We start from the raw sequence: 27,984 nt of genomic DNA, 5'->3' as shown, positions 1-27,984 counted from the left end.
TGCAAATCTCAGCTACAAAAAGAACACTACAACGTGATAATCTGTCATTGCAAAATCCCGGTTTAGATAGATAGATAGATAGACAGATAGATTTGGAGGAAAAAAAAAAAATCTGCCCCCCCCCCCCCCCACCCCTTCGGATAGTCTAATGCTGTGAGGGTTTGAATGACTTGGGATGATGTGAAACATAAAGACCAGTGCATGGACTTACCACCCCTGGAAGACACTTCTCTGCCTCCACGTTGGGTCCATCGTAGGGGTGATGGGGGGAGCCGCCTGAAGAGTCTGACGAACTGTCTGGGGATGAAGGCATGTTGGAGCCCGTCGGACACAGCTTGGCTGTTATAAGCTATGGAGAGAGAAGAGAGGGAGTACTTTCTTTATTTCATATCAAACAAAGTCAAGGCACTTTGAGGTCAACTGTTGTCTCTGCGCTGTAAGTGAAATAGTATTTTGATGAGTTAACCTTTGGAATCCTTGGAACAGAATGTAACAAAAGATCATAGGAATTTCAAAACACAGTTACTTGGCTTAGGCTTCTATGCAACTGATTGACTTAGGCTTATCACAAATATTTCCTCTTCAGGTTTCCTGGGGCCTACATGTCTGTCATACAGCATATAACACTAGTCTCATCCAATCATAACTGCCATTCCTATGGAGGCAGCTACGTAAAAGCCCAGAAGCTGTAGGTATTTTACTTGTGCTGTGTTTGACGGCTGCAAAAATCCAAACATACGAAAAATGTAATTTTTTCAATAAAACAGATTCTGTGAATTAAGACCATGTAAATAGTCTCAGTGAGTACAGCTCACTGTACCTCTCTACATAGATTTACTGAGGCAGCAGCCGGCCTACAGACTGTATATGCTGTTATTTTTGCATACAGACATTTTCGCAAACGAAAAGTTTACAGACATTTTTGCGAGATGTTGTTTTCGCGAACTGACATTAACGCTATCGTAATTGCACTATTAACCTAGCGCACTGAGACATTTTTTGTGTGTTGTTAAATTCATGAACAAACTGTGATTCACTAATTTGCGAAAATTAAACCTTCTCGAAAAAGACAGCGTATACAGTAATCACCTGAAGCTACAGTTTACTGTTACTGTGGAAACTGCAGCCATCGTGCATGTGACTTCCAAGCAATTACAACTGTTTTTTTACTGAAAAAGGGATGCCAGGAAATGACCGGTGTTTGACCGTTTGCTCCAACTCACCGTCCTCTCCCTGAGAGGGATGCCTCCCACTAGCCTCCGGTCCTCAGATGGGTCGAGGAGCTCCCCGTTGATGTACAGATCCAGTCTGGTGCTTGTTAGGCTAGCCTTGGCTCTATCAAAGCACACAACCAACAAGCATGCATTAACATACAGTACCATCTCGTGTGGAGTTGTGAGGCCAAACGGTAATCAATAAAGCATATCACGGTGACATGACATTTGCTCCTGCGACAATTGCTCTGGTCTTATTTTCTCCACGGACTTAGGGTTTGGGTTGTGATAGGATTTTAGGTTTGGTTTAACCCGTTGAGGACAAGTCCAGAGTATACTCGAGCAGGGGTATATGGAAAATGTGTGTTGTAGCAAAACGGTTGGGGTTATGTTTGTGAGTAGAATTTCTATTTGACTTAACGTGCATATATTTCATGGGAGCAATTGTCACAGGAGCAAATGTTATGGAACCCACTATTACACCTCAAAGGAGGGGGGGGGGGGGGGCCTAGGAGACAAAGAACACCACATATTAACTCCTTTGATCCCATGGCCAACATGTTGCCATTAAATGTCCATTTCATTCTAGGATGCTGGTCTGAAGAGGGTTAAGATGAGAGGGTTTTCCCCTAATAACATTTTCTGGCAATTCAGGGTTCAAGCAACCTGGAAAAGTATTTCACAACTTTAACTGACATGAGAGTGATATATATGAGTGAATAGGCTTGGATATTGGCTACTAATCTCGGATAAACCAGCACCTAAACATTCAAATTCAAGAAATTCTTCTGTCAAGATGTTTCATTACAACTGATTGACAAATTGCCCTACATCAATGTAAATGAGCACTGAATTACTCAGTGTTTTAGTAGTAGCCATGATAAAAAATCATGGGCGTAATCACGCCCATGATTTTTTATCATGGGTGTGTTTATTTACGTCAATGTAGGGCAATTTGTCAATCAGTTGCAATGCAAACATCTCGACGGAAGAATTTCATAAATTTGAATAATTACGCAGTACCCACTGCATGCTATAAGGATTTAGATCCACCACTTGCTGTTGGGCGGAAGCTCGGTGGTGTCGTGGAGATGACGCCTGTCTGGAGATCACGAGGTTATAGGTTCGAATCCTGCTCGAGTATGTACGCACATGATTTTTTATCATGGCTACTACTAAAAAACACTGATCAATTCAGTGCTTATTTACGTCGATGTAGGGCAATTTGTCAATCAGTTGCAATGAAAACATCTCGACGGAAGAATTTCATGAATTTGAATAACAAAGCAGTACCCACTGCATGCTATAAGGATTTAGATCCACCACTTGCTGTTGGGCGGAAGCTCGGTGGTGTCGTGGAGATGATGCCTGTCTGGAGATCACGAGGTTATAGGTTCGAATCCTGCTCGAGTATGTACGCACATGATTTTTTATCATGGCTACTACTACTAAAGCACTGATTAATTCAGTGCTTATTTACAACTTGTACGTCGATGTAGGGCAATTTGTCAATCACCTGCAACCTACAAACACTGTTGTCATACAGTCAAAACACATGAAAAAAATAAGAACCAGACAAATTAAAATGAAAGTGCCCCTAGGTCTTAAAAGAAAAGTGAAATGGCACAAAAACCTAAAATACTGTCCAGACATATCATGCATCAATCACAACGAAATTCTACTCCATTGCTCTCCTGAGCCACACCTCACCTCACAAATAATCTAAGAAATGCAAAATAAAAATAAATGTGACCCTGCACCACAAAACAAACAAAAAGTCGCCAGACATGGATTTTTAGTTAAGGACAGATTCTGAAAGAGCCGACTCTAAGCTTTACAATGATGTATAACTCAATTCAAATGGACTCTCCTAACCTATCTAAATATTGGAAAGAAAGCGCACACTCTGGAAAAGTGTGAACCGAGAAAAGAGGCTCTGAAGTACACGGTCTATCTGTCTATTCAAGCGCTTAATCTTTCATACGAAACCGTGCTATCTGTGCGATGAATGGGACAAAAAACAGGATGTAAACCACTGGGGCAACAACAATGAAGGGATTATCAGATTGAATTGAAACTGAGCATATCGTATCAACACATTCTGTCCATGATTAATGTCAACTTTCATAGCAGTAGCATTATTCCTTCAAAAGTTATCAGACTTGAAAGTGAAGAGCGTGCAAAGGGTTATCAAGAAATGAAAAGGGGCCTCTAAGACATACCTGATCTCACTACTCTACACACAAAAAAAAAGGTTGTAGAAAAACTACTGAAAATGCACTTTCCCACTCATTTTATGATCCCAAACTTTTGAATAATATAGGAGAAGGATAGCTCTTTAATAAAACATGAAGAACTAAATGTTGACTTGGTTGACCCTTTTCACCTTTTTTGAGTCCTTACGTGAAATCACGGAGTGCGACTTTTTGTTCGTTTTGTGATGCACAGTCACAAATACAGTCCGACATCGATTATCCGTCCCTCTCTTATCTAGACTTCTCCATTATCCTGACACCTCCAAGCAATGATGAAAAAAAATGTGTGATTTCAAACACAATTAAAACTCATACAATTTACCTGTGATATTCTCTACAGAAACATGTTATGAATTTTACAGTAAAATGTGTAAATTTCATGCCAATGATTTTCAAGTAGGCTAGCATAAATTACACTACAGTTGCATTGTACACTACCTATGTACATTGTAGCTACCACTGGGTCAGCAGCCTACTTGTACTCATATATACATGTACATAAACATTGTTTCTCCCAGATCTGGCCAAATCACTTATGTGAATAGATGCCAGTCCAGACACGGCTGGATAAATGAGGTCAGACTGTATCTGGAATGACCAAAAGAACACCAAAAGACAATCGATCCCATACCTGAGGAGGATTTGTCTCCTGACCGACGTCAAAGACTCGTTGGTGTGCGACCAGATGTCGATGTCGTCCACCTGCCGACCTTGGTTGGGGAATCGCACTTGGAGGGTAACATGCTTGCCCCTGTGTGCTCTGGTTTGTTCAAATAAAGACAGAATATAGATGTTCACAGGTACAGTGTATGAGCCCACCTTTAAAATGAGTTCTCACCACTCAATCAATCGTACATTAAAAATGTTACATGCAATGAGTTATCATTTCTGCAGTAAACTGTCCTCATTCAGCAACTTTTTTTCTCTTTGTCTCTATTTGTTTCTTTCTCTGGCAATTCACACAATGGACACATCAAAATGAGGGTAGAGTAACCTTATAACTACATCATAAGATTATCTGTTTGTCTCTCTCTTTACTGCAGTGCCTCATTTTATCAATCATGTTATTCATTCCATTCCACTAAATATTGGTCTGTTTGATGTTGGCATAGATCTCTTGTCTGGACGTTAAAAAAAAAAAAAGAGAAAAAGTCTGTTTGGTTCATTATGTCTCTTGAAAATCACCCTACGGTGAGAACATACAATGAATGTTATTATAACAATCATTATCAAAATTGATATGGAAGAGCTTGTCGTTCTGGTAGATTGTGATGCTGTTAACTTACCACATCCAAAGACATTCCTGAGGCAACTGCAAGTCTTTCCTTCATGCCCTATCCATCATCACACTTGCAACAATCTTATCACACACTAATTCTGGTAGAACAATAACAAACGATCAAGAGTCCTAATGCTATGGAATGACACACAAGATCAACACAAATCATGATGCACTGAGGTACAATAGGAAGTGGTGCAGTGAGAAGTAGTATTGTTGTACTTGTATGTTTTACTGTTTGGTTTAAACCTGTTCTAAGTGACACAAAGTGCACTGACCTTGCCATGGGTAGGATGGTCCGTTCATCTGTGAAGTCCAGATCGTACTCACTGATGTACTCCCTCAAGATTGTCAGGATTCTTGTCATTTTTGTGGCTTCCTGGTGTACCTACAATTCACATCCAGCAAAAACAATAGCAAAACAATTGGGAAAAGTTAAAAAATATACAAAACATACATACTAGCAATAAGCACCAACAAATTGTGAAGTGCCATCTCAGTTTTTGACAATGCAGCTTTTTCGTTCGGGGCTGAGAAATGAACCTGTGACCAAGACCAATGACACAATAGGATGTAGGATTGGGTGTGCTGCCTTAAATTTCAACAAATGGCGATAATATCAGTTGTAAATGTGTAAGACACATCAAGAGTGTGCATTAATCATCAGATGCTATCATCAATATGTTTCTTAAACTGTGTAAAAAAAAAAAGAGAGAGTAAAGTTTACATGCGAGCACTGGTATCTTCCGAGTTTAACACATCAAAATCTGAATCTTAATGCCTACTACAGCCACTTTCCTAAGCCTCCATTCCAAGTGGCTGTTTTTAAAAGCTGAGAATGACTTTGACCATGACTAATGCCACAGAAGACTGCATATTTGCATGTGCTTTATTTTTTCTCACTAAAATGCAATCTTTTTTACTGTAAATTTAGTAAACATATCACACGGACCTGCCTGAATTAGCACACATACAAAGCTTTATGCTTTTTATAAAAAAAAAAAAAAAAATGTGAAGTTAAATGCAAACACTGACTGTCTTTACAAACATGATAAGGCATCATGTCAGTATGTCATACAGGAACCTGAAATTTCATAAAGGCTACAGTCATTTAGTTAGTCTCTGTTCTGGACATTACCTTGTCTGCACACTCCTTGTCCGTCTCAAGGACCCGTAGAGTGTCGTACATGGCCTTCAGTCTGTCCATACATGACTGGATGAAATCTTCATGGATGTCACTCTGCATGATGCCATGAGACCATGAAAGAGGGGGAAAAATAGGAGTCATACGGTACAGTCAAATACACCCATTTCGGAATGCATTTCACCAACCGCAACTTGCAAGCCACGGGTAATTTCATGATAGGCTGATCACACTCACAATCTAGAACCATAGTAATGACATGAGAAATACAAGTATTTTCCCTTTTCAGGAAACATTTAAGTTGGGGATTTCCCACCATGGATACAATACGTGAGGCAATATCTTAAAGAGTTAATCATTTCAAAAACATATATGGCAACTCAAGAAACTGGCAATAACACTGCTGTTACATGTATTACGAATACAGACACAGGTACATTTGTGAAACTGTCTGCATAGTTTTACAATATTGATCGGCACAATGTCATCAGAGTACATCATTTTACCTATATTCTAATTCTCAGAAATCAAAACAAATGATATAAGCAAACTTATGCACTGTCCCTGAAAGTGATTTTGAGTACACATTGTATGTCAGTTTACAATGTCACAAAACAAACAATGTCACAAAACGAACCCCTCCACTAACTATGGAACTGACCTGGCTGGCCTGCAGCTTGGGCCCAAGGTTGGTGTATGTCTCCTTGAGGAGATCGATAGCCTTGAATGCGATGTCATCCCCAGCACAGAGCACCACACGCCACAGGTAGTCCAGGCCAATGAGCTCCAGGTCGTCCATGAGGAAGGCCCGCCGTTTGGGAACTAGCTTGCCCTCCTTGGAATTGACCGCCTTGAAGAAACGGTCAAAGCATCTGGATGGACATGTGGCATGAGAGAGATAGAATGAGGGGAGGGAGGGATGGAGAGGGAGAAGGAGGAGGTTGACAGAGCGATGAATGGAGAGGGGAGGGACCGTGAGAAGAGACGGTGGTGTGGAGAGAGGAAAGAGGGAGAGGTAGGGAGATAGGAGGGGGGAGATGGACAGAAGGGTGAGGGGAAGAAAGGGAAAGAAGCATACGAGAAAGGCAAAATAAAGGTTGCATCCTTGGTTCTCATGACAGAAAAGGAAAAAAAAAAATCCAATCTTCAAAATCACCTCTGGTCTCTTCATCCCTTCCCTGCTATAAGAATAATTAACACAATACTGAAATTGTTTTATTGTACTTGTACTGATACAGTGATAATTTGTACAGGTTTGTGTAAGTTTGACTGGGTCTAACATGTAAGGTTGCATAGCATTTTTTTTTATTGTTCAATTCTTTATTTTTTTCTTTTATGCTTTGCATTACCTGCATTACTATCAATGATCTGTTGTCGCAAAGTAGCAATCAAGCATAGTAATAACCTTAATTACCAACTATGGTGATCATAGATTCAGATATGAAAAAAAAAAAAAGAATTTAAAGGGACTCTACAGTACTGGTTGAGGTAGGGATTCAGGTTTATAACATTCCCAAGTGAGATAATGAGAAACCTCTTATGAAAGAGCATGTCATTTTAAGAAGGATTCAATGTTTATTTGATGAAAATTGGTTTTCAAATGGCCGGGATATCCAAAAAAGTGAAAATAATAAAGGCGACAGGCCACACCTTCTATTAGGATCTCTTTGTTTCACCTTGTTTTTGGACATCTCAGCCATTTCAAAACCGATTTTTATCAAATAAACTTTTGATACCCCTTAGAATTGCATGCTCTTTGACATCTCATAGAGTGGTTTCTGAATATCTCGCAAAACATTAAAAGCTAAATCCTAACCTCAACCAGAACTGTACAGTCCCTTAAATCTGAAATTGTTGCAAAAAAATGGAAGAGTTTACAAAGCAATGACCTGGAGTTCTCTATTCTGAAGAAGAGGAACATCTACTGCCCAAGTCAGCTATCTCACCTTACCAGTATGGTAAAAATAATTACATCATTCAGAAAAAAATGATCGATGTGTTTATTCTTTTACTCTTTTTATATTCATTCTGCTATTTTGTATGCCTTCTCCCTCAATTGAAGCTATCAACAAAATTTGCCTTTTCACACTGGTGATGAAGGCTGCGTCAAGTGCATTGAGACTTCATACATTACACAGGAGTAAGCATGAGACTCCATCATGCCAAACATCCTACACTGGGCTTACTTGATGCCATTCTCTGTAAGGAGGGTTGGGTCCAACTGTAGAATGTTGTTCTCAAAGAAGTCTCGGTTTATCTCTGGATCCAGATCTGGTTCCTCTCCCATAAGCTGTAAATATGATCGTTGAGCATCAACATGTAAACCAAGGATATTGGTTGGGGTGATATATTCGTGACACATTACAACACCTTTTTTTTTGGGGGGGGGGGGAGGGGGTGAATGTATAGTCAGCTTGATAAAAATCAGCGAGTATATTTCCTTTCAGCCTTTTTCTTTATTCAAAAAGCTGTAATTTTAAACACTGCCAACAACCATACAAAATACAAAGCAACAGTCCATCCTCTGCCAAAATTTTCCACAAAAAAAAACAACAACATGAATTCTGGCAAATCAAAGAGTGCAAAATTGAGGGCAACAATCTTACCTTAGAGAACCACTTGAAGCAAGCCTCCCTGTCACTCACGTACACTGAATTTTCAGCAAGGCAGTTCCAGATCTGCAAACGAGATTGAAGGAAATATGAAAATCACAATTTCTGCCATCACACCTGCATGGTTTGCATGACTGACTCTTCCCGACTATGAAATTTAACATGGGAATCGAGGAAATATATATGCAAAACACACAAAAATGCAGTCATCCTGTGGATGCGATGCCTGTCCAGTGATCAAGAGATTGTAGTTTTGAATACTACCTGAGGATGTATGTCCATGATTTTTTAGCATGGCTAGAACCAAAATGCTGATTAGTTTGATGCATATGTACATCGATGTTGGACAATTTGTCAATCAGTTGCAACAAACATGAAGTGTACTTCCAGACATTAAAAGGAAGTAAAACAATTAAACTTAACGATACTCACTTCCTTAGCCTGAGGAGCACATAACCACAACTGTCCGTCTTTCAGGAGAAATCTGCAACACAATAGAACAAAGTGAACTTACAAAATGAGTCTAAGACATCTAACAGAGTGGAAAGAATTTACTCAAGTCAATCAAACCAAAACAACTCCACTGCTTATTACTGCATCAAGTGTTGGAATGGAAGACCAACGAGAAGTAGCACGTTATTGCATGGAGGATGTGCGGAGCATGTAACCCCACAAACAAAAAGTGTAAATCCACCATAACATTGGCGTTTGCTGGTGCTCTTAAACTAATAATACACACAGAATGTAATAGCAACAATATTATTTCACCTATTCACACAATGTTACGCAACATGAGCGAAACTAGTACTTTTTGCAATTCGCACATGCGAACACGTCATAAAAATGACAAATTCAGAAAGAGGATCTCTGATCTTTCAACCATGAGCTTGAAGAAAGCATGATCCAGGCATGATTTGTCATAAGAATTGTAATAAATTTCAAACTCCATGCAATCAGCCCTTATTACCTGAGGAAGTTCAGCCTCTCTTGGACCTGCTGGACATGGCTGTAGCGGCTGTGTGGCGAAATGTTGTGAGGGTCTACAGAAGGGTTTTCTGCAGAGAGAGAACACAATGTCATGAAGTTCAACATGAAAAAAAAGTCAAAGAAACACCTTAGAGTTGATTAATTTGATCAATCGCACAGCAGATTTAAGCTGTTTTCAGCAGCTGACTGGGTTCTTAATTTTTACAAGTTATGAACCAAGTTGAAGACCAACGCAAAAACATATTTTCCTTGAATAGTACAACAGCAAAGCAGATATTCAATAAATTCACACCTCATAAACCCACACAAGGTATCCCTCATTCCTCTTCAGCTTCGACTAAAACAGCATCGTATTCTGATACACTCCCTCATGTCTGTCTGTTTGTCTGTCTCCAAGTGGCATACCTTTTGCAAACTGCCTCGCAATGTTCATGTAGCTAGAGAGGTTCTCGGCGACGAGTGTCACCAGCGAGTGTTTGGTCTGCAGCGAGTTGATGACGTCATGACGATATTGCACATGGGAGCTGCGCTGGGCTGAGGGGTAGTTCTGAGGTGCCTGGATAGACAGGGGCAAGGAAAGTAAGAAGGTAGGGTGACGCAGAGTTCAAGAGATCAGTATGGACGTTCAACTACACATGACCTACGAATGCAGGTGAACTTATATCCATTCGGCTTGAGATATGGCACTCATTCAGTGCACTATCAATATGTAATCACAACAGTACAGAAACTTTATAGTTCCCACTAAAAGAATCAGTATATTGAACAGATGTGAAGCAAATCGACTAGATTCTTTTAAATCCTCAGCAGAGGGACAATCACTCTTGGCTAGACTGGGAAAGCCCACCCTCCTAAGTGTGAACTCACCTCTGCGAACAAACTGCAGATTTCCTTGATCTGCTTGAGGGCGGGGATGACCCAGTTGTCCTTCCTCAGCTCCTCCACAAACTTGTCTATCCATTGCAGCTTCTGGGAGTCTCGGTCCTAGGAGGGGGAATGGGAGAGGTATAAGCATTCCTCTTGTTATTTACAAACCTCAATTTCTGTGCATATAACTTCACTCCTTCTTTCTTTCCTCTATTTCTTTCTCTCTTTTATGCTGTGAGAGATTTTGTTGTTGTTGTTGTGCCCTTTGAGAACTCAGACTGAGTGGCAAAGGGCATTATATATACCCCTATTATTATTATTATGACTATCATCATCATCATCATTATTGTTATCGCTGTTATTGTTATCATTATTTTTATCATTATTATCATAATATCTAACATTTCTTCACACAATGTGTCTGTCCTCACATCTTCCTTTGATGCATACACATCTTCATATCTAATTCTCCATGGTGCATTTAGGCTGCTAACGAGTAATTCATGTAAGGTCAGGAAGAGGTAGTACTTATTTGTGTGTCAATATACAAAGTCCCTACTACACATATTGGTTTACTGAGTCGATACATTGGCAACCTCCAATCTTACATATCCCCACAGTCTTATGTATTCCATATGCCAATGCAGATTCATCTCATGTTCTCATACAAGATTAAATAGTATCTTATTTTGCAAGTTAATCTCTGAATCAGAAACGGGTTGATGTGAACCAAGACTGTTGAGGGGTTGTAACAAAATGCCACAGATCTCTTTCATTTTGGATATAATATCATGATGGAAGATTAGCAAAGTAGCGCTAAATATCAACATGTTTTCCCTCAGAAGTGCAAGTTTTGACAATGCTTCCAAATATAATGAAAGAGGCAGAACACTCTGTATGGCCGAAGACACATAAAAAGCTGTGTTATCAGATGCCCACATTCTTTTCTCTCTCTCTCAAAACTCTCAGTGGCTCTGTGAAACCTGGCAACTTACCTGTGAGCAACTGTAGTCCAGGATCTTGGTGTGGGCATGTAGGGCCTGGTCCATGATGTCTGTAGGAACGTCCTGCTGGTGGGCCAGGGTCCAGAGGAGGGACAGGACCTTGTGGGCCATCAGGCCGTCTTTGTCGTCTTCGGCTAGCCGGCGGATCAGTTCCAGGAGCTTTTCTCGCTGCTTGGTGCTGGCAGTGGCCCAACTGTCCTGTGGGGTCAAGCAAAACATTGGACAAAGGAATGGTCAATAGTATGGTCGGGCAGTATTTTGCACAATGACATTAAAAGGTTTTTGGCTATGATTTTTACATATCAAAGTGTATCATGACAAAAATATATACTCTGCTCAAGTAGCATAATGTAAAACCCCAAAGTTTTGCATGCATAACACTTTCGCAAATTTCAGGAGTCATCATGATTCACAAAAGTGAAATGCACATGACAGTTTTGTTTACACAAATCAGTACATGTAATATACTCAACAATTTTTTCACAGTCAGCAATTCACTAAAAATTTTACACTACAAAAAAGGCCATCGGCTCCAATTTGTCAATGTTTCATGGCAAGAATGTTTTCTAGTTTTATGGTACCCTTATTAATAGAGGATGTTATTGAATTGATGTTTCAGTAATCTCAAATGGATTCCACTGATTACTTTTATCCATTATCTGTACACTTCATGGGAACACTGTGACTGTGGTGGAGTGGATGAGGCCTTGGAATCTTAACCCTATCTCTGTCACATAGACGAAGCCAGAATGTTCAGACATTTTGCAGTGCGGAGACATGGGATTGTTGTTGGCCAGTTCTGATTGTTATCATTGACATTAATGTGTCATGTTATACATCATTTGAAAGCTTATGGTCTATACTTTCATATTACATAATAATCTGAGTGAGGGCGCCCTCACATTTTAAGTAGGACGCCCTCTTATGTCACATAATTATCTTTGCAGACTTACTTGTACATGTTACCACCTCATTTTCTCACACAATATGCTCTTATACCCCAAAAAGGTCTATACAAATGTTGTAGAGAATTTATTCAGCTTTCAGATGATGTGATTTTTTTGTCAGTAGCATTAGTATTTTTCATTTTATGAACAAAAGTGTGTGGCAAGTACAACCTACATTTTACACACTTCGCACAATTTCTGGTTTTATGAATGAAATGTTGGCATGAAAGTAGATAAAGCATGCTGACATCTAGTCAGGATGAAAATATTAATCGATTATACGACTTTTACTTGTAGTTTAGATTATTCTTGTCCTATAATATTGCCATGTATGGTAAGATAATCTAAGGGTAAAAATTGTCACTGAAAATATTCAGTCTTCAGAGTGTCCATTCCTGTTGAGTATGCTAGACTCATTTGCACTCTCCTCATTGAACAGAATTGAACCATCAATGTAGTCATTTGCTTTATGATAAACCTACATTGAACATAAGTTTCATAAAGTAACGGTTTATTAGATAATAATGATCGACAGTCAAACATACCTAAGCTTCGAGACCGAGACTGTCCAGCTGCGGGTAGGAGGCTACTGTACCCTTATTGCTCCTAGCACCCTGCCCCGCTAGCCCCGGCTAACTAGAGACCCATTGCACCGCTGTCAGTGCAGAGTAAACAGCTAAAACTGCTGCACTGAATGTGCAGTGTTCATTTATTCTACAGTTCATTTATGAGGCCGATATCACGAAAACCATACCCCTTCACAGAATTCAAAGATGTTGAAATCCCTATCCTGAATGTTTTCACTTCATATTTTACTATATTGACTTAGATAAAATGGATGAAAATTGACCCATGTGTACGATCTTTTCATCACACACGGCGATCTTATTACAGTCCCACATATACAGATTCGTGTAAGTTCTCCACACAAGAAACCTATAGCAAAACTGTACACAATACATTGCAGTCTGAATGCAAATAAACATGGGCGGGGCCACCACAATTCTTTTGACTTTGAGAAGGCTTTCCTGATTGGTTGAAGGTGGAGAAGCTTTTTTGCACACTGGATATCGTTTCCTTACACTGTCAGCCAATCACAAATGAGTTTAGAGAGTGGTAGTGTCATAGCCTTTGAAGTAATCTGTCAATCAAAATAGGGCCGATTTAATCGGCCCAAGCATTTACATGGCAGGTTTTGGGCGTGACACAGATAGGGTTAAACAAGAGATCCTCGGTTCACATCCTAATCAGTACGTGCATTCCTGGACGTGTTTTATCCATTATGTTCCTCTCCTGGACCCAGGAGTGTAGTAAAATTGGTATTTGGCAATGCTACAGAGGGAACAATGGCAGGAACCTCCGGGAAAGCAGTTCTTACATTGACGAGACAACAGTAAGACTGTCTGATCATTATTATTGAAGTCAACTTCATAGATAGGACACTGTTTAGGCTTCTTGTACTGTAAAGCAAGATATCTTCACAACATGAAATATTCGCGAATTGGAGCCGACTGCCTTTTTTGCGGCATGACATTTTTGTGAATTGCCACTGGCATTCAATTCATACTGTGTAGACAAGATCATTTGTGTGCATTCTAATTTCCCAAATCTTGGCTCTTGCGAAATTCGCAAAATTGAAATGCCCACAAACATTCCTCGTTTTACAGTACATTGAAAGCATGCCCGATAAAATTATACATATCATTGACGCCTAAATATACGGCTGAAGGAACCACAGAGTTTATATCCCATCAAGGAAGTACTCCAATCAAATGAAGAAGTTTATCAAAAGGAACAACACAGGTGTTCTACAAACCGTGGGAGCACATACCTGGAAGCAGTCGAAGAGATGATCCAGCTGCTCTGGAGAGAAGTCCCAAGCCAGCTTGGCTAGGAGATCATGGACGTTTTTGACAATGGCCTCGTGCTTGCCAACCTGAAGTGCATTAGAAAACAAACATCCATGTTGTGATATTACAAATTTCATTTGTAGAAGGAAACAATTTGAAGAAAACTCACAACTCAATGTCCATGTTGTTGTTATTTTCGGTAGCTTCTCTATTACAAAATATATAATTCTTACAATGGCAACAAAACTGAGATGACAATTCCTGTTTTCCTCTCAAATCAACATTTTCATTTTATTCATTTTTGAAGAATTTAACCAGTTCTATTTAATCTTTCAAAATGTAAGATAACTGATGAAATTCAAAGGTACCAAATTAATGATGATAAATGATGAGTATGACAAAGAGAAAGATAGTGGGGAGGGGGGGGGGGGGAAGAGATAGAGGATTTTTTTTTTCTTACCTGTGCTGCCCAGATGTTGTCCAAGTCTTCCATGGTGAGTGCCTTCTCCTTGATAACAAACCTTAGAATCTTCTCCAACTTCTCCACATACTGTTGGGATACAAAATAATAATAATAGTAATAAATATAATTTATAAAGCACTTATTACAACGTTTCTAAGCACTAGGGTTAATAAGGGTAATTAAATGGCAGTGAAGTCAATGATGGCACATCTGGACTGAGGATGATAGGGGTACAAATTTGCCCCCCTACACAGAAGATTATAATGGAAGGCATTCCCAAACTTCTCAAGACATCTGCAAGATTTCAGGGAGAGGAATGTAACTGTCTAGGCGTGGCATTTCCATATCAAGCAATTGACATTTTTAAAATTCCTTCATGTAGCTCGATGAGCATGGCATTACAGAGGCGGCAGGAAACCATCATAAATAAAAGAATTTTAAAAATATTGGCACTAAAGCAGCTGCCAGATATACCCAAATCTTCAAATGACAAGCTATATGATTGATTGAGTGACAGGTTAAAATATATATATCAATCAATCCAAAGACACACTTGAATGGTGCTTGTCAGATTATCAGATGACAAAAGTTTGTTTTCATTTGTTTAATTTTCAAGTCAAGATGGGGGGGGGGGGGGGGCTAAGAAGAGAGTGCACTTGTTTGGGCATCTAATCTCAGCCAGTGTTTTGACTGTTTTATGAACACAGGTGGCTTATATCAAACATTTGAAAAGGCTGATTATCACATTTGTCTTTAGACAAATCCTCGTGTTTTCACTGACATTTTCCTGCATTACATTTGGATTAGAGCTCTCTTATCTACATGTGAATTCTGCCACAAATAATTCATGACTTTATGCAGTGCTGCCACTAGCCACTTGGGAGGCCAAACATGGGGGCCAAACATGAAGAAGTTGATATTGCTTCTTACCTGGGGTTGATGGAGGCTATCTCGAAGCACAATACTCAGGACTTTATTTTCTTGGATCCATTCCTGGATTAAAATCAAAACAAGAAATAAAACAGAAGTCACATACAGCTCTGCATCAGTTGACAATCCACAGCACACTACAGTTGGTGCTCTTTTAAATAAAATTATAAAAGTTTGTTTTCCTGGTCTTGGAGCACATGTAGTTCAGTGGGTACGACTATGGGTTATCACTCACAAGGTCCTGGGTTCAAAGCCCCTGGCTGCAGCGGTTGTGCCCCTAGACACGGCACCATACCTCCATGCTGCCTAGTCCTTCAGAAGGGACTTGAAGCACTCAGTACAGTGGTTGCTGGCCTATACAGGGCTGCACACTAACCCATTTTTTTTCCTACTGGTCCAACCTCATTTCTGTCAGACCCGTAGGTACCCAGTTTTTCGATTTTTTATTGGTCCATTCCTGAAAAGGTTACTGGTCTGACAGTGATTTTAACTGGTCAGGGTCCGTCGGACCAGTGCCAGTGTGCAGTGTTGCCTATAAGCATTACCCCCCACTTTCAAACAAATCATGATTACGATGAGGTTTGCCTGACATACCGCCATTCTTTCCGCTGTCAGGTACTCCTCTTCATCCATACCGGACTGCTTGTGGGTGTAGTACGTCACGTTGGCAATCACCTTGTTCACCTCATTGAGGGCGTTCATCTTCCCGTTGAAGGAGGATATCTGTAGTAACCTGCAGCGAGGGAACGAGGTCACACAGATCATAAAAGCATCAAAGGAAATGCTTCCTTGCTGCAATATTCTTCTCTTGTGAAGCCCTACAAGATTACAAAGTACTTTCTAGAGATGGCATTGTATCAATAATTCATTTTTTGTTTTTCACTCCAACTAACTACCATGGCAGTAACATCAAAAGCATGATATTGATTGTTTGTGAACTTTTATGTGTTACCATGGCGACATCTTCCTGCTTTGGAGACTAACTGTTTAAACACCTGTTTCCCAGGTTTGATTGTAACCACAATTTCAAGACTGTATTCACTACAGAAGTTAATTTGTAGAGGCATAATGCATAATCCCTGTAACAAACTGTGTATAGCTTTATCACAGATTTCTATGTAAGTTTACATACAGCTGAGAAATCTTGACTGAAGTCGCTAGTAACCAATGAGCATACAATTTGATGCACATATTAGCTGAGGGGCACTATCTGTGATTTTTTAATGTACCCTAGTGGGCAGCAAATGAAGATGGACTTAAATCGGGCCACCCATGTTTTCCCACACTGCCAGGTCTTTAACCGTACCTTAGGATCATCTTTAGTCTGAACATCTCCAGACCCTTTATTTTCTCCTCCTGGTTGGGTACCTTGGACACAAGATTTCTCAATGCCTGTGGTGGAAGGGGAAACATGACATAATGATCTCTACCGTCAAAGAATAGCAACAGCAAGAACTGGTTCAACGTAAAATGGAGGGGGGTGGGACAATTACACAAGACATATTAACATGTACTCTTCATATTTAGACTGTTGCATTCATGGACATACACGTATAATAATGTGCCTTATAAATCCCTTAAGGTTGGCACCGAGTTATGTGATGAGTGGTTATGTTATAATGGCCTTTCTATTACAGGTCTTACATTATTTGTTTATGTGTTTTTTTTGTTGTTGTTGTTGAGGAAAGCTCCTGCATTTTTTGAATAATTTGCATCTGCATGCACACACACAAACAAACTACCATGGTAATATCATACACCAAAAGATCAGAATGAATTTGTTGTTCTTCAGTCGTGTCATGTAAAAATATTCTGCATTACCTGTAACTAAAAAGCGATATATAATCATCTTGTGGTATCACTTTGGATCGGGATGGGGGGAGGGAGGGTTCTTACCGTATTGTCAATAGTGATAGGAAAATTGTCTCACCTTGATGATAGAGGAGAGAGCATCATTCCTGGCTTCATTTTTGGATTCCTTCTTCAACTCCTCGTCTGAGAGACCATCCAGATAGCCCACCACTCGGTCCTGAAGGTAACCAGGATCAGAAATGAATCTCTTTTACGATATAATCATTTCCAGCTGTGCTTGTGTTCATACCTACTGGAGATATGCTCATCTGTTTGAAACTCCAATGCTTAATTGAATTCATAGTTGTTTTTTCATACTATCACTCGGTCTATTTACATGACATACATTTGTTTTGAAACTACAAAAGTTCATTTTAGTACTATCTTCCAGGCATTTGCACTACATGCATCTTACACTCTATTAGGATAGAATGCAGCAAACCTGCAATCTACCTACTAGAGAAGAAGCTAATACACGTCTGTCTCTCTCACAGATCAAATTTGCTAATTACAGTGATTGCTTTGTTATGCAGAAGTATCGTTTGACAGGTAACAAACATGATACCTGAGCACAGCACTGTAATAAGAGATGGTAATGACCTATTAACAACGAAGGTCAAGAGTAATTATAAGATATACCCATACCAACAAAACTAGTTTTTACTGAAGATATCCCTCTGTGTACTTACTTGCTTTATGTACAATTATCAAGGACTGGGTAAATGGCAGGTCAATAATTTAAATCAAATTGCTGAGATATCCAAAACAAAGCGATCCCAATAAAAGTTGGACCCAACTTTAATGAGGAACGCTTTGTTTTACTTGTTTTTGGATATCTCTGCAATTTCAACACTGATTTTCATCTAATAAAAACTGAAATAAAATTCTAAACTGCCCTTAGAATTTTATGCTTTTTAACATTTCATAGAGTGCTTTCTAAGTATCTTGCAAAAAGTTTAAAGCTGAATTCTCATCTTAACCAATACTATACTATCCCTTTAATGAAGAACAGTTAAAGTGCCTTTGCCACTAGTGCTGGCATGAAACAATGAATCCCCTTGTTCAATGTGTATGTTCATACATACAGCCATTGCACAGGATGACTATTACATTACACACCATAAAAATTGACCGTCACAACTTACCACAATTGGCATGAAGTGCATCTGTACAGTGTTTTGTGTAAGAAGTTCATAGCACTGACCCCATGGCCTGCAAGATTCAAACAGAAGGTCAAATGAAGCAATGAAATCATTTCAACATACATCTGCTGTAAAGAATCTCAACAGTTTCACAGCGTTTCATATGCTTTTGTCATTCCTTTACTTGGTAAACCTCTCAATGAATATAAAATATGGGCAATGTCAAACTTGTATAAAATAATGAATCAAAATCAAGCGAAGACAGCATATTGATGGAGGGAAAACATGATTGATAGGATGGTGGAGGGTAAACATGAATGTTTGGATGGGACAGGCACTTAACTCCTAAGTCTGGCTTCTCATAATTTGAGGAAAAGAAAAAGAATCACTGCTAGAGTAATCCCCCAACACTTTTTTTACCCTGGAAGTGGCACAAGAAAAAAATAGAACAAAAGAAAACTTTGACCGCGTTAAGGCCTTTCGTTTTGAGCTGAAGATCTCTTTTTTTTTTTTTTTGCTTGTTGTCAGCTGAAGAAACCCAGAAGTGGAATGAGAAAGATGCACTTCTTTTCTTTCTTTTTTTTCTCATTAGCTAGCGAAATCTGGAAGTGGGCCTCCCCCCACCCCCCCCCCCCCCACTTTTGAAAAGGTGGCGCCGGCTGTGCTATTGTCTGGCAAACAGATGCACAGAGAATGGCCTTGGGCCTAGTCAACTATAAAATCATAATACAACTGAAGTGCAAGAGTTGTACACTTGTGAAAATATTCTCACTCGCTCACAATTCTCTATACTTTCTCTGTCTTGCATCTCTTCCACAGCTTTGGTTTCATCTTGTATGACTCTCACATGGCATCATGGCTTCTACAGCTGATGGTAACACAGTAAAGTGGTTTCATTTCTCTCTCTTCCTCCCCTCTCGATCTATCTTTATCTCTTTTATCTTTCTATCTCTCACCTGAGAAGAGCATGAATGATTGGAACATTGAGAGATTGGTTCTCATCCAGGAAACGTTCTTGGAGTATCTCAAAACCACCAAGGGTGCCAAAACGATTCAAGAGATCCACCAGCCAGCCCTAAAAAAATACAAAGCATACAAAAAAGATATCTTAATCGATGTACAATGTGCAAGAAAAAAAAAGGAACAAAAAAGTATATAATCATATTAACATCTTCATTGCCCTTTAATCAACTCAATTACACTGAAAGTTTTGATTCTCTAAAGAGTTGTGTACATTGCAGAATATCATGACAACATGTACACCTGGTACACAATGGAGTAACCTCGAACAAAACTATATTAAACAATGTGAAAATTGTTGTATACTAGCACATTTTTTTCTAATATACACAACAGCAAGAAAGTTAAGATCACTTTGGTAAAAATATGAATCTAACCATGTTACTACACAGACAGGTCATATGTCCATGAAGGCAGTAACCTACCTTTGGATTTCTGATGTCCGGCGGACGGGCAAAGATGTCGTTACTGTTGACCTGTGAGCATACAAAGATGAGAGAGTTCTTGACGTTTCTTCTGTCTTGGATACACCGGGACACAATTATGTCAAATTCAAGGAAATTTTCTGAATATCATTCACTACCTTCTCTCTCAGCCATAAAATTCCACCTATTTAACACAGTCAAGAAATGATTGCAACTTTACCTCTACAGTCATCAGGCTCTTGGAAAAAGTTTGACATTTCACTCACTTTGCATAAAAGAAACAAAACCCTACAAATCCATATCCTCTGGAGACATTAATGAATTATCTTTTCTTTTTCTTTTTTTTTTAATGTATCACTGTGACAAGACACTCTTAATAAGGAACACAAATCTGTAGCTTACTGTAAGTCAGGTAGATTGCCCAAATCTGATCAAATACAACTGAATGATTGCATATTCGTTGTCATATTTCTGCATTCCTGGACCAGAAACTATTCTGCCTTACATAAAGAAATGATACCAAGAAAGTCTTGCAGGAAACTCTGCAATTGTGAGATGTTTTGTTCCAAGTATTCTGCACAAAAGGAAATTATTGGGGTTGTTTCCATTTGTTTGTTTCAGTTTTGTTCTCCCCACCACCCACCAAGTGGGATAACACTTGTTGCTACTGGAGCTATTTACAAAAAGACAGGCACAAGTCACTAGCCGTTTACTATAAAAGTGGAAATTTTCGTGGTGTTGAAATTTTCGTGCATTTCGCGCAACCAGAAACTAGCGCGAAAATAAAAGCACACGAATATATTTGCTTGCCATATGTTCCTGTGCATGATGTCTTGATTCCGCGGAATTAAAAACACGCGAAACTCTTCTTACCCGGCCAAGCGTGAAAAAATTAGTCTCGTGAAAATATCCACTTTTACAGCAACTTTGCCCTCTTAACCTGTTGAGGACGAGTCCCGAGTATACTCGGTGTCTATGGGAAATGTCTGTTGTAGCAAACAGTCAGTCCTCAACGAGTTAATTTGGTACAGAGCTGAATGTTTCTTCCTTGACCTTTGTCAAGAAATGTGGACTAACGATATCTTGACATACCTGTGCTCCCATGGGTACAGTTTCTGATTGTCTGGCACCATTAAAAACATGGAATCTGTGAAAGAAAAAATATGTGATGTTATTCATTTCTGCGCACTGTTCAAGTTGAAGGTGCATAAAAGAAATGTCATACACACTGGGAAATTCACAATGAAATATAACAGTTACAGCCATACGTTTGTAATTGTGGCATAGAAACTGCATCAAATGCCATAAATGTGTTCAACATTGCCAATTTGACGACTTTGTGATGAAATATGACATCAAAGATGCTGTACAGAGCAGGAACATTGTCAAAAACACACAAAAAATGAAACTGTCAAATTCTCCACAACACTTGAGAACATATGTCATACTTTAATCCTTAAAAGTGGCATGAATACAAAGGTTTTAAGAGTGAATGTAAGGGAAACCTACTGATGTAAAATAAAAAAACAAAAACAAAAACTCATAAACAAAACAAAACATTTGGTAACCTTGTCTCATATATCCCTACAAGTCTCATTAATTTTTCAGCTTCTGTGCCCTCAACAAGTGCTATGGGATGTTATCTGTTCAACAGCACACTTCCGATGATTTCCAAATAAATCTTTGATACTGGTTGAAGTTTCTCTGAAATCATAACATTTCCGGAGAACTGACTTTGTCACCCATACTGTCATTAAAAAAAAAAAATAAATAAATAAAAAATAGATATATTTTCTTGCAGTTCTGATCATCATCATCATAACCACTTCAGGTCCCACACTGGATGGATGGCTTTTCTTCTCTACTAATACTTAGTACTTTTTGTTGTGTCACCGGGGCCTGCTTCATAAAGAGTTGCAATTGATCTTACGCTCGATTTATTGAGTGTAACTCAGTGAATCAAGCGCAAGTTCAATATTGTGCGAAAGTCCTGTTTCATTACTAGGTAGAAAGAGAGACACACTTGATTTTTTTTTTTAAATCAAGCCTAACTTTCAGTAGATTGAGCTTTATTTGCGATCAATCGCAAAGTGTTTATGAAATGAAATTTGGGACAGATTGCAACTTACGCTCAATCTTTATGAAACAGGCCCCAGGAACTAAAAGCAGCCTAGCGAACTATCAATACGTACTTGCAGAGCGGATTTAGGGCCATGGCAAGCAGCTCCAAAAGGGGAAACCAATCTTGGGAAAGCTTGAAGACACACAGCTCGATCAGTTTCTCTGTGTTTTTCATGATACAGCGCTGTCAATAGACAAAAAAAGAAGAAATAATATGAAATGAATTACAATGTTGCTGACGTATCATAAAATTACTGTTTGTCTATTTATATGTCTGTATGTGTGTGTTCATATATAATACATTGAGTGTGTGTGTGTGGGTAATGTCAGAAAGTTGCATAAATGTTCGCGGCAGTAAATAATAATAATAGTAGTTGATATTCTTAGAGCACCTTTTCCATTGGATACAAAGGGCTATGACATGTCATCCCTGGTCGCCATAGGAGATAAATATATACAAATTACCAGGCAGTGACAGTACAAGTTTTTATATATAATTGAATTATGTATGTATTGTTGTGTACTTGATATTCCTTTTTATATTAGCTCTACTATTATATTATTTGCATCTTACTCTTAATTATGAATATACGTGAACCCCTATTGAAACTGATTTTGCTGATGTTGCTTATGATGACTGTGTAGAGTATCACATGAGAAATTAAGTATCACATTCTGGTGCTATATAAACAGAAAACACTATGAACCCCAGAATATTTTGCAAATCCACTGACAAGAAACTGACACTTGCCAAGCTTGACATAAGGTCATACACATGACAAAATATTAAAGGACAAGTTCACCTTTATATACATGTGGATTGAGTGAAGGCAGCAGTGTTAGGAGAACACATCAGTGAAAGTTTGGGGAAAATCTGACAATCGGTTCAAAAGTTATGAATTTTTAAAATATCTGTGCAATCACTGCTGGAGGAGAAGACTACTACAGTGTATGATGTCACATGCGTACAATGATATAAGGAAAATAAAAAGAGAATTTCACAAAACTTGACTTTTTGAATTAAGTACATATTTCCTTGACTTGTTACTGACTTATGTTAGGGGTAATATTATTCCCCCTGACTTCTGAAAGAGAGAAGTCGAGTGTTCTTTTATTATGTGAGAAAAGTGAGAATATCTTGAATTTTCTTTATACTTTCTTTACAAAGTTGTACTCCTATGACATCACAAGCTATAGTAGTCTTCTCATCCAGCCGTGACTGAGCAGAAACTTCAAAAATTCATAACTTTTGAACGGATTGTCCAATTTTCCTCAAACTCTCATTGATGTGTTCTACTAATATTGCTGCATTCACTCAACCCACATGTCTATGAAGGTGAACTTGTCCTATAATGTACTGTTTCTTTTCAAGAAAAAAACTCAGTGATTTCATGAGGTGATAGCGTACTCACGCAAGCTGCTAATATCACAAATATCAGTCAACTTGCGAAATTTGCAATAACAAATAGAGAATGTGAACTACATTGTCAGAGCATATTAAAGTATTCATGTGAGAGTATAAAGAGATTTCGTCCAATCTCAGACTTACATGAATTTCAAACTTCCACCCGCTGACAGCTTCGTCGGTGAGGATTTTTGTGAAGGATATTGTCAGTCCATCGCGGAAGAAACGTTGGCATGGCTCACTCCTGACATCAAGACCTGTAAAATATACAAAAATATGTACACTTCAAAGTGTGATATACGCATTAAAGGCCAGAATCTTTTTGGTTTGCATAACAATGACCCCAGTGAATATCAATTTTCAACTTTATATATGAACTTTTTCTTAAAGGGGTAGAATACTTTGGTAAAGTACTGAAAGATCTGCCGACTCATTTCAATTGAACTCAATGATCTACCTGGTGACCGTGTGTTCACATTTTACACTCATACAACTCTGATTATAGCTCTTGTCTTGGAGTGTCTGGTCTTTATATATCTCGCTCACTCAAACTAAATCTCCGAGTACTGGTTTCAGTTCCACCTTCAAAACTGGAAGGGAGTTTGATTTTATTTTTTAATCTAATGTTAAGCTTACAACAATAAATGTCATTGATAGGCGTTATTTCTGATTAACTTTTATGAGCTTGCATGTATGTTTTTAAATGTTTAAGAGGGTTGAAGACGCCATATTCAATCTGAAAATAGAAAAGAAATCCACTGTATTGTTGAAGTGGTTCACAAGAATTCCAAAGCTGTTTGATTCTGGAGTTGACAAATCAGATATTATACTTCTTCCTCTTTTCACATACCTGATAACCTTGCAAGTAAGAGCAACAACTTTTGAAAACTACTGTTAAAGTGGAAATATTTGTGCAGCATGAAAATAAAAACATGTAAATATTTTCACACATCATATGTTCCACTAAGAAAAGTCTTTGATTCCGCGGAATAAAAACACACAAAAATCATCTTACCTGGCCAAGCGCGAAAAATCACTCACGCCAAAATATCCACTTTTACAGAGCTAGTATTATAATAATATGACCACAGTAAAGTTTGTGTTTTTCTAAGGACATAAATCTAATGTTGCATTTCCTATTACAAAGAATGCATTGCTATTCTGAAAACTATTTCAACCATTGTTCATAAAACTATGTGCAATATATTACATCTGATTGAGAGATTTTACAAGCAAATGTTTTATGATTTCAAAAGCTTTCAATATACACCATATACTGGCCCATGTACAAAGTCTTTGTAGCACTCTGTTCATAAACTGAATGGTAGCAGCACTAGAAAAAGGTTGAATGGAGGGTTTTGTAATCACTTTTAAATAGCATCAGCTGACTATCAGCTGTTTACGTCATATGTTGGTTTCACTTTTGAACCTCTGTTCATGAACATGTATATCTAAACATTTCTCACTACATTATCAACTGATAACTCATTATATATGTCTACTAAGATCTGTCAAACAGTCTTTTGTTTTATTCAATGTATCACAGTTTATATTGGTCTCATATCGATTGGGCCCAGTTGCATAGAAGTTGAGATCAAACTCAAGTCAGAAAGTCAGACATAGGTCTTTGAATACTCAACTGCGAAGTGCTGAAACCCAACTAATGTTTGACTTTTTGACTTTTATTGCTGTGTTTTATTGCATCTTTTTTATGAAACGGGGCCGGGCAATTAGTTTTTCTTTTTCTCAAGATTGCTGATCAAATGATATGAATCTGCACAAATGTATCTATTACGAATCACTTAATTCAGTCATTCATTCATTCATCATATTTTTCTTTTTTTTTAACTGGTCTGTCAATTAGTACAAAAGTTTAAAGGGATTGTATAGTCCTGAGTGAGACCTAACTTTAGGTTCTAACATTTTTGGTGAGATAATAAGAAACCTATTATGAAATATGAAACAGCACATAATTTCAAGAGGGATTCAATGTTTATTTGATGAAAATTGGTTTTGACATAGCTTAGATATCCAAAACAGAACACCTTTTAATAGAATCGCTTTGTTTTCCTTTGTTTTTGGATGTTTCTGTCATTCCAAAACCGATTTTCATCCAATAAACTCGGAGTTCCTCTTGGAATGGTATGCTCTGTATTATTTCATATGTGGTTTCTTGGTACCGCTCAAAAAGTGAAAGGTCTTATCCTCATCTTCATCAATACTATACCATCCCTTTAATGAAAAAGGGGCTATAAGTACTAAACCATTTAAAGCAAGGTAGTCAACATGTACTGAGAAAAACAAACAAACAAACTTTACAAACTTTACAGCATCCTCTCCATACCCTTTCTGCTGAGGTCAATGGCAGCCTCCAGTAGGACCTCCAACTCTCCCTTGGGGAGGACAGGGATGACCCAGCGGGGCTTGTTGATCATCTCATCCAGTCGGGCCAGGGAGTCGATGGGGAAGGGAGGCTCTTCCATCTCCTGTACATCCTCCCCTCCATCGCTGCCCCCCTCCAATGTTTCGGATGGCTGAGGAAGGGACAATGTTGACCACATGCTTGACACTAAATTCTGGTGGTGATCTATCACTTGGTCTACTCAGACTTCGTCTAATAGCCATTTGGTCTCAACCCACATGGTCTAATCCCATTTTGGTCTACAACCAGTTCATCTAATAACCATTTAGTCCAATTGCCACCTAGTCCCATTACCAGTTGGTCTATCTGCAGATGGGCTATGCCCATTTCATCTTATACCCACAGTTTATTAGACAGAACGGGGGAAAAATTAAGGAGACAAAACTGCAATTAGACCATCTGGTCATTAGGCATTAGACGAAATTGATAGTAGACCGAATGAGTTAGCCACAGTGGTATTAAACAAACTAAAAAGTAGACCATCTCATAGTAGACCACGTAACAACAGGGATGCGAGACTTTGAACCTCCCTGGTAACAATAAACTAGTTCTGGCTTTAATAATACTATGATAGACAAGCAATCTGGGCACTGGTATCTCCCATCTTGTCTCTACTGAGAAATTATCCCTAATCATAGCTGTCCTTACCTACTCATCTCAAGTTCACGTTATCTCCGCATTGTGAAGTATAACACTCGTTTGCACTCCACATTTCATAAGAGATGTACATCATCGACTCAATATTGCTATTTAAATAACAACGTTGCAAATTTCAATTGGGGGGGGGGGGGAAGAAGACATTGCAGTAGGAGAGTTAGTGGGTCATTTGTGAAAACCCGTCTTATGAAGTCATGCCAAATATTGTTAGCAGAGTTCATTTTGTGGCAGGAAAAGTTCATCACAGCTGTGAAAATGTGGTTATAATGTTCAGATCGATAACAATGGAAGTCATGGTAACAAATCTTATTTAGAAAACAGATGCTACAAAGTCAAATCTAGGATTGACGATGACATATTCACAACAGTAACAACCAAAAGATTGTGGGACAAGTTCTGTTCTGTTTGGTTTGGTCTGGGGAGCATTCTGATAAAGAACATCTGACATCTGTTCCCAAGGTTGAAGAGCACATTATCTTGACCCGCCAATTCTCACAAACATGCAGTATATATCTGACAGAGTCCAAATGTCGTTACAAAATCAAGGTCTTCAGAAGTATATTACACTCCAATTACCACAACTCTATAAAACACCAAGCAGAATACAAGTTTGCCTGTCAAAGTACCATGTAGGCTTCCCTTCGTATTTTAGCTTATTTCACAAATGCTTTCCCTCTTCACATGACAATTACCCAACTTGTTAAATTATTGGGTACCATTGTAAATGCTTTTGTCAAGTTCTGATTACTAGCAAATAATCCATGAGTTAGAATCACCACATGACATTAGAAGTATCATAGGTTAAAATAAAATTCTTGTTGCAACAAAGTAAAAATTCATGTCCCAAAATCATCATCAATATATAACTTTACTGTTCGGCAATAACATTGAAGTTTTGATATAACGGAGAAAACTGCCGGTCCCAAGAACTTTGTTATAACGGGAGTCGCCTATGTATTGTACCTGCTGTCCGGGCAACTGCTGTGGTGGAGATGGGTGTGGTGGAACAAGAGGTGTGGTCTCAGGAGTGCTATCCCCGCCCCCAGTGGGTGTGCCTTTCATTCCCAGTGTCATCCTGGCCCTAGATCTGGTGGAAGCGGTCCGGGCAGTCTAGGGTTAGTCCCAACGATACGGAGAAGTCGATTGTGAAATCCTTGTCAGATGCCATGCAAGGTCTGCCACCATCGCAGGTGTATGCTCTGTGGGTGGGTACGAAATATGGTGGGGAAAAAATTTCAATAGAATTAGTAATGAAACAATACTGTGCCATGCAAGATATGCCACCATCACAGGTGTACATGTACGTGTGAGCAGGTACAAAATATGGTGGAAAAAAATTGTAATGAATCAATGCTGTTAGTTACAGAAAGAAGGGGAACATCCTCATAA

General features: G+C 38.7%; 1 protein-coding gene across 1 annotated transcript in view; it reads right to left on the bottom strand.

The window, feature by feature from the left end:
• LOC140244944 (ubiquitin carboxyl-terminal hydrolase 9X-like) overlaps nt 1-27,984 on the bottom strand; it is an 84,705-nt gene that overhangs the window by 29,479 nt on the left and 27,242 nt on the right. Inside the window, exons 2-28 of the mRNA XM_072324551.1 lie at nt 27,559-27,794; nt 25,861-26,050; nt 23,661-23,773; nt 22,183-22,295; nt 21,083-21,137; nt 19,991-20,041; nt 19,502-19,620; nt 18,549-18,615; nt 17,483-17,581; nt 16,859-16,944; nt 16,147-16,285; nt 15,553-15,615; nt 14,620-14,709; nt 14,141-14,245; nt 11,354-11,560; nt 10,359-10,475; nt 9,897-10,047; nt 9,472-9,559; nt 8,937-8,988; nt 8,499-8,570; nt 8,079-8,182; nt 6,554-6,764; nt 5,887-5,988; nt 5,027-5,136; nt 4,101-4,229; nt 1,224-1,335; nt 212-349 (exon numbers count right to left, since the gene is read on the bottom strand). Of these exons, the coding sequence (XP_072180652.1) occupies nt 212-349; nt 1,224-1,335; nt 4,101-4,229; nt 5,027-5,136; nt 5,887-5,988; nt 6,554-6,764; nt 8,079-8,182; nt 8,499-8,570; nt 8,937-8,988; nt 9,472-9,559; nt 9,897-10,047; nt 10,359-10,475; nt 11,354-11,560; nt 14,141-14,245; nt 14,620-14,709; nt 15,553-15,615; nt 16,147-16,285; nt 16,859-16,944; nt 17,483-17,581; nt 18,549-18,615; nt 19,502-19,620; nt 19,991-20,041; nt 21,083-21,137; nt 22,183-22,295; nt 23,661-23,773; nt 25,861-26,050; nt 27,559-27,669 (2,994 nt within the window). The 5' untranslated portion in view covers nt 27,670-27,794. The remainder of the gene's footprint in view (nt 1-211; nt 350-1,223; nt 1,336-4,100; nt 4,230-5,026; nt 5,137-5,886; nt 5,989-6,553; nt 6,765-8,078; nt 8,183-8,498; nt 8,571-8,936; nt 8,989-9,471; nt 9,560-9,896; nt 10,048-10,358; nt 10,476-11,353; nt 11,561-14,140; nt 14,246-14,619; nt 14,710-15,552; nt 15,616-16,146; nt 16,286-16,858; nt 16,945-17,482; nt 17,582-18,548; nt 18,616-19,501; nt 19,621-19,990; nt 20,042-21,082; nt 21,138-22,182; nt 22,296-23,660; nt 23,774-25,860; nt 26,051-27,558; nt 27,795-27,984) is intronic.

Source organism: Diadema setosum, chromosome 21 (genome assembly GCF_964275005.1).
Source record: "Diadema setosum chromosome 21, eeDiaSeto1, whole genome shotgun sequence".
NCBI lineage: Eukaryota > Metazoa > Echinodermata > Echinoidea > Diadematoida > Diadematidae > Diadema > Diadema setosum.
Note: the sequence above shows the minus strand (reverse complement) of the source record. Positions and strands in the feature narration are given on the sequence as shown.